This window comes from Gadus macrocephalus, chromosome 16 (genome assembly GCF_031168955.1).
Source record: "Gadus macrocephalus chromosome 16, ASM3116895v1".
Taxonomy (NCBI): domain Eukaryota; kingdom Metazoa; phylum Chordata; class Actinopteri; order Gadiformes; family Gadidae; genus Gadus; species Gadus macrocephalus.
In genome coordinates this window covers 9,162,711-9,172,564 of record NC_082397.1, presented here as the reverse complement: position 1 = coordinate 9,172,564, position 9,854 = coordinate 9,162,711, and the positions used below count along the sequence as shown (strand labels likewise).

The following is a 9,854-nucleotide window of genomic DNA, read 5'->3' as shown; positions in this document are numbered from 1 at the left end:
ATTTGGGGGGGGGGGGGCTTTACTTATTCAGGGCCTGTCTATAATTCATGCCAGAGAGCACTGAGCAGTGAGCATGGTGTTTGAGATGCAGCAGTGTCTAAATAGATGTCTTTGAAAGCACAGTGCTGACCTGGACTAGAGGACATTCAGCAGCACAGAGTGGGGATTTCAACTGGCAACCTGGATTCCCCATCCCTCATTGTTTACTGTGGCTACAGTCATACTCATGAGCCAGTGTGACCCTCTTTAGTGTCGAAATCTAGGCATACATGTATGGTGTGTGTGTGTGTGTGTGTGTGTGTGTGTGTGTGTGTGTGTGTGTGTGTGTGTGTGTGTGTGTGTGTGTGTGTGTGTGTGTGTGTGTGTGTGTGTGTGTGTGTGTGTGTGGGGGTGGGTGGTCGAAAGCAAAGAGAACTGAATACACTCGTATTCTTCCTCATTCTGCAGAACTTCTGCAGTCACAACCGCTCTTCCGCCGTGGGGGGGTGAAGGCGCCTGGGAAACACTCATCAAATGTTACTCTCTCTCTCTCTCTCTCTCTCTCTCTCTGAACTATGCCATAATACATTTGATGCATGCCGTGTCGTCAAATACTGAGAGCCTCTGATGATCTGAAAGTGAAAGAGAGAGTAAAGTGCCAGTACGGAAGTGCCCCACTACATACACACACACACACACACACACACACACAGACACGGCGAGAGAGAAAGTCCGCTTCCTATGACTGTTTGAGGTTGAGAGAGGGGAGCACATGGGGAGGGGGTGGTGCTGACATTACACAACTTCACGAGACGTGTGAATCAAAGGAACTTATTAAAAAAAGTGAACAAATGTGCACTCTTTACGGCCCATCTACAGGCCTAAATGTTATCCCTAAATGTGTTTGTGGGATCTGTGTCAACACATATTGAACTCATATTTTTGATTGAATGCCTAATCTTTGGGTGTTATTTGAAACAAAGGTAACACTTCTTTAGACAATACTGCCCCCTGCTGTTGACATTGCAGAATTGCTGGGAATGGTCTTATTTACCTAGTGGCAAGTGAACTGAAGTGACCTTCAGTTCCATAACCCTGCTAGCGTTGAGAACCAGGATTGTCAACAAGTGAGGTATACATGTATGTAGTTGGTGTGTAGTTGTGTGTGTGTGTGTGTGTGTGTGTGTGTGTGTGTGTGTGTGTGTGTGTGTGTGTGTGTGTGTGTGTGTGTGTGTGTGTGTGTGTGTGTGTGTGTGTGTGTGTGTGTGTGTGTTGCAGAGAGAGAGTGAGAGAGAGAGAGAGAGAGAGAGAGAGAGAGGAAAAAAAAGGGAGATAGAGAGGGCAAGTGAGAGGGAGAGAAGATGAGAGACCTTACTGAGAGTAAATTGTTCTCCCTCTTTCTTGTAGTCCAGAGTTACCTCCCTCGGTGGGTGGATGCAGCTAGTCACTGGCAGCCAGGCGTTGTCTGTGGAGACCCACTCTGACCCCTCTAACTATGCCCTTGTTCGCTTCCTGTGTGTTTCCCCGCAGCTTCCTCACATGCCACACATCAGCGAGTGTCTAATGAAGAGGAGCCTGAAGCCCACCGATCTGAGAGACATGACCTTGGGCCAGCTGCAGGTCATCGTCAACGACCTGCACTCCCAGATAGAGAGTGTGTACCACACACACACACACACACAGACATACACGCACACACAAACACACATACACAACATAATGCTTCTATCTACCCACACACACACACACACACACACACACACACACACACACACACACATAGTTTCACCATTTTCATGCACTGATTTTCCTCGCATCCTAATAAGTATCGATATTCTAAGTCGGTTTCTCTCTAGCGATTAGTTTGTCTTTAAAAATGCCTGGAAACTCCCTGGACAAATATACATTCCATTTTTATAACTAATGAAATGTATATTTTAAGGTTATGGCTTAGCTCAGGAGGTAGTGCAATTGTCTTGTAACCGAAATGTTGCTACTTCGATCCCCAGCTCAGAGTGTTGATGTGTCCCTGAGCAAGACACTTAACCCTAACTGCTCCTGGCAAGCCGGCTGTCGCCTTGCATGGTTGACCCTGCCATCGGTGTGTCAATGTGTGTATTAACCGATGTAAGTCGCTTTGGATAAAAGCGTCTGCTAAATGCCCTAATTGTAATCAACTCAGACTTTTCTAATCACTTTAATGAAACTAAAAAACATCTGAGGAATAGGGATTTGTCATTGGTGCAGTTTATTAATGTTGCCCTGTTTGTTTTCTTTAATTTCTTGGTTTACTGTTCCATGTTCCAGCCACGCATGTCTTAATAAAGAGATTAATATCAGATATAATTAAAACCCTCCTTGCGTGTTTTAAGCGTGTTTTTCTTTATTTTCTGTGCAGAGTGTTTTGTCAACGCTCCAACAGGGTCTGCATGTTGGAGCGGAGTGTGTGTTCATGTGTTGACCTGTGTGTCTTTCTCTCTCTGTAAGGTCTGAATGAAGAGCTGGTGCAGCTGCTGCTGATTCGGGACGAACTGCACATGGAGCAGGATGCCATGTTGGTGGACATCGAGGACCTGACTAGGTGACGCCAGAGCTTACCGAGCACGACGTACACCAAACCACATTGTTTACATCGCGACGCCTCACGGTGTCTGAATCCGTGTGGCTGAGGTTTAACCTAACTTCAACTTAACTTCACTTAACTTGAGGTTTAATGTTTATTTTGTGTTCCGCTGTTTTCCAGGCATGCCGAGAGCCAACAGAAACACATGGCGGAGAAGACACCTTCCAAATAAAAAAAGACCCCCCTCCCCGCTCTCGGGCGGCGGGCCCCGAGCCAGACCCAGGCCCCTGCCCTCGGACCGCGGACCCCGAGCCAGACGCAGGCACCTTGTACAAACCACACATGTTCCGCACCGTCATCTCTCCCTGTCCGTCCATCAGAACCTGTGTCTCCTCATCCGACGGTTACAGCTCCCGCTGCCCTCCCCCATCCCTCTCCCTCTCCCTCACTCTCTCTCTCCCTCCCTCCCTCCCTCCGTCCCTCCCCCTCTCCCTCCCTTCCTCCCTCCGTCTCCCCAATGTCTGCCGTTCCCTTCACCCCACTGAATGTGGCCGCACAGCACAGAGGAACGCCCACCCCCCTGTCGTCTGCTTCTGTGGTTTATCCCACCGCTTAGGGCAAAGGAGCACTTCCTGCTTCCTGAGAGACAGAGGGAGACGGATTGTGTGTTGTCATGGACACCATGCCAAGCTTTCTGTGCAGTGAACGGCCTTGCTTTGCTAAGTTTCTTTTTAACTTTCTACATTCGCCACTAAATTATAACTGTCGATTGCAACAAAAAAATGTGGGGAAAAAAATAAAACGAATAGTAAAACATTAAGTAGAAAGTTATGAGAGAAAAAATAAACATTGTATAAAAACTATGAAAAACTAATGTCTTCAGACCATTATAAGTTGGACGGTAATTTTAAAGTATTTCAAAGTCAACCTCTTTTTATTCTGAACAAATGGTAGTTTTCAACTGAAAAAAAAATATTTGAAGGTGCTAAAAGAGTGGTAAGAAAAGATGCTTGAGTCGTAGCTTTTGGTAATATGTTCACTCTAATTGCTCTTCAACATTTTGTGAATGTTGATTTTCTGACACAAGTCATTTTAAATGAATAAGCGTGTTAATATCATTTTCATTATATTGTATTCAGAATCTTTATTTGAGGAAAGAAATGTTTATGTACAGTTATGTAAAATAAAGAATAAAACTTTGTTTCATATACGGCGTGCTCTGTGGTGAAATATGTTGTGTGTGCGTTCGACGACACTGACCCTTGTTCAAACAAGGATCAGCTCTCTGTTGATGATCAAGACCATCAGCCATAAGTGTGTGTGGGACAGTGAGACATTCTTCACACTGACTCACCGCTGCCTCTCTCACTGTATTTGCCACAATGTTTTTACTTATCGTTTCTCTCTTCCTTTTTCTGCCTGTAACTCTCTTCTTCTATAGATGCTTTGCTCATATTAAAAAAACCTCAATATTCAAATAGCTTCCAGTGGAAACTCCTGTCCAAGTGCATCTCAGTGTTGACTTGAAAAGTGAGATTCCTTTGGGGACAGCCCTGTGTTGGTTTAGGAGTATCATCTCAATGAATGGTCATTGCAGAGAAAGAAGAACGCTTAATTATCATCCATCTTGGGGGATTTCTTCAATTGTCTTTGTATCAGTACATGATTAGGGCACTGTTTCACATTTCTGATTAGTTTACTAGTCAGCCCAATGAGCAAAACCAAATCAGTGTTAAAGTTACAATTCATGAATACACATGAATCAACACCTTGTTGCCTCTTCCCCCTGGGATGGGAAGCAGTGCACCCTTTTATTTATTCCCACATGCCTACAATAAAAATGCAAAATGCATTGAACCTACCTATACAAAAATACCACATGGGGATACACAAAACCGTCAAAGTAAATCTAGGGCCTAACGTTACACAAAACGCTATCTAGCCTTTTTTTTGTTAAAAAGTAAGCTATATATGATAACTTCAGCGATTGGTCCACAAGGTGGTCCCGCCTACCGTACGTTCCGGCCCTTGGATCTCTTACTACCCTTCTCTGGCCGCCCCCGATATACACATGAGGAAATAACCTTCGTGACGCGGCCATAGGAATTCCCAGACAGTATCTATAAAAACTATAAGATGGCCCATCATGATACCAACTGTTTTACACACAGCGATCTCTTCTATTCAACGTGATGGCAAAATTAACTTCGTGTAAGAAAACCAAGGCATAATTGACCTACCACTATGCAGACGCTCCTATTGCTGCTTATTAATACTTATTATTAGTCGTTACTTTCTTTAGAATTGACCGTCCACGGTTTGGTTTTGCTCTTGCAATTTAAGTGGTTGTAAAAGCTTCTATAGCCTACCATGGCATGTCCGTTTTGTGCATTCACTGTGAATGATTAGTCTTAAGAATTGTTTGAATGTTTAATGATTTGTCATTGTATTGTTTGTCTTTGTTTACCATCCATCTCCCCCACCCATCAGACATCGTCAGCTGGGTGCTGCTGCTGACTGCGTGTTTGCGCCTGTCCGCTGGCGTGCCGGTTCCGTGCTGCAGAATGCCCGCGAACACCTCTCTCTGCACGTCCCACTCGTTGGAACTCCTGCAGCACATCAGAACGCTCCTGGCCGATGTGGGTACCGTGGGCACCACGGAGAGACCAGTCATATCGATGCTAAACGTTTAGGAATAGTTGACTAAGTCTCGTCGCTCGTTCCCTGCAGGAGGTTCTGTTCAGCAGTATCTGGTGCCCTGAGCGGGAGGTGGAGGTGACCACCAGCACGGACACGGCGTCCGTTTGCGCGCCCTCTCAGGAACAGGTATACGAGTGTTTATATTCCCAGCTCATGTACTTAAGGAAAAAGTTATGATTTTGAAGAGTGCGTGTGGGGAGGGGCCCTCTCTCCAAACACACGCTTCAAAACCATCACTGTGGGGTTACAGTAGCCTACCATTTACATTTAGGGCATTTAGCCACATTTATCAAAAGCGACTTACATAAGAATTTTTTTCAGAATAAAGAAAAACAATATATCACTGTCAGTAGAGTAATGATGTTCATAGAACCAAGTGGCAAGAACTCAAAATTAGGTTAATCTATGTATGCAACAAAGATAGCTATATAAGATGCTACACGATGCTAATTAAATGTTTAAGTGCCAGGACGCATACGTTGTAGCCTACGTTAAAACATTTTTTGACTGTAAACCTTTTTCTGGCAGGATTCACGTTGCCTCACACCAACGAATATACCTACTCCTTTCAACGCGGTAAAACAAAACATCTAAAAACTACTATATCGGACCTACAATATTTTCACTCGTTTGCTCATGTGGAAGGAGTCTTCTCGTGGGTCATCTGATGGGGGTCGTCTCATTGGTCTCTCTCCACAGAATATATGTCTGGGCAACATTGCGACAGACCTGGACCACTATGCCAAGGTTCTGCAGTCCTACCTCGACATAAACCACCAATGGAACCCCACAAAGGAGGAAGCCATGCTCAAACCGATGATTAGGGAGATCAAGGGGTTGCGTACGGTGGGTCTTCTTGGTTCTTGGTTCTTCTTGGTAGATTCTCAAAACATTTTGAATTTCTTTCTGATCTGTTTCTCTGGTTTTTACAGCACTGCTCCCTGGACAACATAACCGTGGACACATTCCGAGAGGTATCGTCTATATTCTTTCTTTTTATAGTGATTACTGAGCCACCAATACATTGAAAAAAAACATTCCCCATGGGTTCCCACGACGGAATGCCTCTTTATGACCACCTGCTGCTTTGTTTTCTTCTTCTTCTTCTTCTTCTTCTTCTTCTTCTTCTTCTTCTTCTTCTTCTTCTTCTTCTTCTTCTTCTTCTTCTTCTCCTACTACTTCATCTTCTTCTTCCAGGTTCACTTCCCTCTGACGTGGGAAGAGAAGTCGTTCGATGACAGGAAGAGACTGTGTGAGGTGATGCATGGCTTCTATATCCGGGCCATCACCATCAACCGCGCTTTAGGCTACATTTCTTCAGGTGACCACTGTAGACAAGACAACGATTCAAGGAAAACCACCAGTCAGCCCAACTGATTCCGGCATCGTCATAAAATAATAATGACTAGGTTTTTTTTATTTTATTTTATAACCAAGTAAAGCTCAGTACAGGGCAAAAGGCCTACGCATATGTTACGTTAAACAGTTGAAGTAACTGTAGACCCATAGATGTGTACTCATGTATGTCATCATTTTCGAAGTATTTATTTATTTATTTATTTACTTATTTATTTATTTATTTGATGTTGAATCTAATTTGTTTATCTGTATTTTATGTATTTTAATAAATTATTTGTTGACATTTATTGTGTGGTACAAAGACATTATAATTCATTTATACCAATGCGCCAAAGGGGGAGGTCAATATCTTGTAGTGTTTAATGTATTTGATTCAGAGCCAAAGATTCAGTTCTGGGTTAGATCCCATATGTCAGTACAGTACTATTTGTATAGGCATCATCAAGCAAGATTTCTACACCCTATGACCTCATTCTGAAATCACTGCAGTCATGCCCTCTGCACTTCAGGGATGCTCGGTCATACCATCTTCACTTAGAGAAGCGATTCCGCATCTACATTGCTTTGGACGGGAAAGCGCTTTATGCCGACAGGGACTTCATGGAATATTGAAGTACACATCGTAAACTCAGTAATAGTTCGTTGAATGGCCATAAAAAATGTTAAAAACGGGAATTAATCTATTTTTGTTCTGCATTTACCTAGTTTGAAATATATAGTTATGTCTTACACAATATGCATGTATTGCTATGAGGGCAGATATGACAAATTCATTAATATAATCAAATAAAATTGTGTTCTACAAACTCCATTTTCTGGAGTTTCTGGTTCTACCAGTTCACCATATTCTGGTTCTACCAGTTCCTAGGTACCGCTGCTATGATGATTTTCATGTGTTCATGTGTGAGAGTAATATATATACAGTTTGTTCAATGGAAGATCACGCGAGGAGTCTGCACAGTTCTCTTCATGGCTAACAGTGAAGCAAAATAGAAAATTAGCCACACTGTTCAATGAAGAATAAAACAGGAAAATTAACAATGGCATTTAGTACATGATAATGTAATCAATTAACGATAATGCAATAAAGTGCATTTCCCAATAATGTAATTATCTTTGTACCAATAATTTAATAAAGTGTTACATTAACACATTTCGCAGAATCTGATAATGTAATAATTCTCCAATATTGTAATAATTTAACAGCAGACCACCGATTACTAAGTTTGTGATACTGTGAAGGCAACACTAGGTAAAAAGTTCTAGCGCCACCAACCGGTCAAAGTTGGACATTCATCAATGTTATTAACTTTTGACCTTTTCATCCGTTTTTCACAAACGATGTATCGATACCCTTGGGCCAAGCCAAGTTCTATGATGTATTTTTCAGCCATATTGGATTTTCCACCGTCTTTGGTTTGATCAAAAACATTTAAAAGGTCTCTCTTGTCACAAATTGTGCCTAATCTTCTTGCAACTTGGCCCTGATGAACTTCAGAACATGACAAACGAATGTTGAATTTATTGAAATTCAAAGCCGTTTGGCCGTGACAGGCAATCAAACTTGACGGTGAGGTTGCCAAACAGGAAGTAGGCCAATTTCTCAGCAACCCTTTAATATATCTTAACCAAACTTCAACAGCTTTTTCAAATTCAAAACCATTTGGCTGTGGCAGCCATGATGATCTTGAGTGCAATATCACTAGAATGCATTGGCGCAAGTTCTTCAAATTTGGTATGAGTGTTTGTAGGGACTTACTGTACGCTGTCACTAAAGCAAAAGCTATAAAGCGGTTCGAGCGATAAACGCCCATTCACTTTCTATCAGACATGCGCGATAAAGCGAATGTAATTCCTCTGCATTCGATTTCTAGTTGTTATTATTATTACTACTATTATTGCCTTTAATCATTTCATTTTGCAATTGTAGGGTATGGCAGCTTTTAGTAAAAGGGTCAGTACCCTGTACCCTGGCCTAATGCTTAGCTAGATATGCAGATGTTTAACAATGTTATCTTGAATGCTTAATTTTTATTAAGTTGTTATATTATCATTATGCTAGTACTAACACTCGGTTCAAAGGAATTAATGCTATAGGCAACTATGCTACACTGACACTACCCGATTTTAAATTGTTTCAATTTATCAGCAATAAAACAGTAATATGTTATTACGAATATGAATAATTAAAAATTACACAAAAAAAAATTACATTACAAGTATTGCATTACCTACAAAGCTTTTATTACTACATAACTACATAACATAATCATACTTTCATAAGGTAAATGTGTCTACCTTCTAACCCTTTTACAATTTGGGTCTAAAAGCTGCCTGACTATAACGGAGATGATTAAAGCAAATAATAGTAGTATAGCTTAAATTAGCAATGAAGGGGCCAAGCCGCAATAGGCCAGAGTAGCCACGGAAACAAGATAGACACATGGCCGTCAACTCTTTCAACAAGTTTCACATTAAAAAAAATATTGGACAGAATTTGTGGCCTGTGAAAATGTACATGTGATTTAGACTACTTTCAAAATGGCGGCCAAATTCTGATGTATTCTTGAGTTATCGTTTAGAAGCTGTATGGGGAGGTACATTGGGAGGTACATTGGTCCATTGTTTTGGTATCCCCAGGATGATGATGTCATGAATCTATGTATCACGTTTGGTTATGATATGTTAAAGGGAAGCTGAGAAATGGGCTTAGAGTATGTGGCCTGTGAAAATGTACTGTTGATTTTGACATCTTTCTAAATAGTTTTGGAGCTATTTGGGGAGTTCTGGCAATATCAGACATTGAAAAATAAGTTTGCAATCCACTTATGTGAAGAGATAGAAGTTAAAATAATTTTTCGATAATTGCACCGCCCCCTAGTTGTCAAAGGTCACCAAATATTTTGTCAGGATTATGTCAGTGCTCTATATACCAAGTTTGGTTATGATATGTTGAAGGGTTGCTGAGAAATGGGCTTCCTGTTTGGGAACAATATTGGGGAAACATTACATTATCAGGTTTTGTAAAAGTAAGGTTAACCTGATAATGTAATAACCTCCCATGACTGCGTGGCTACACACGGCTCCAATGCAGTGATCAAGTTCGCCGATGGCATGACATTGATCGGCCTGATCACTGATGGTGATGAGACGGCCTATAGAGGTCGACTGTCTGGCTCAGTACAGCCAGGACAACAACCTCATTCTCAAAACCGACAAAACCAAGGAGCTCGTAGTGGACTTCAGAGGGAAG

At 41.9% G+C, this 9,854-nt stretch overlaps 2 protein-coding genes across 2 annotated transcripts; both read left to right on the top strand.

Moving 5' to 3' along the window:
- Positions 1–422: 422 nt before the first annotated feature.
- On the top strand, positions 423–3,752 carry LOC132474349 (schwannomin-interacting protein 1-like). The gene is made up of 3 exons (XM_060074974.1): positions 423–1,633; positions 2,467–2,560; positions 2,723–3,752. Exons 1-3 carry the CDS (start codon positions 1,414–1,416, stop codon positions 2,772–2,774), a joined length of 366 nt encoding a protein of 121 aa, XP_059930957.1. The 5' UTR covers positions 423–1,413; the 3' UTR covers positions 2,775–3,752.
- Positions 3,753–4,687: 935 nt separating this feature from the next.
- LOC132474347 (interleukin-12 subunit alpha-like) lies at positions 4,688–7,363 on the top strand. Its single transcript, XM_060074972.1, has 7 exons — positions 4,688–4,753; positions 5,033–5,181; positions 5,273–5,368; positions 5,771–5,818; positions 5,942–6,088; positions 6,175–6,216; positions 6,440–7,363. The coding sequence occupies exons 1-7, from the start codon at positions 4,735–4,737 to the stop codon at positions 6,617–6,619; spliced, it is 681 nt and encodes a 226-aa protein (XP_059930955.1). The 5' UTR covers positions 4,688–4,734; the 3' UTR covers positions 6,620–7,363.
- The last annotated feature ends 2,491 nt before the right edge of the window (positions 7,364–9,854 follow it).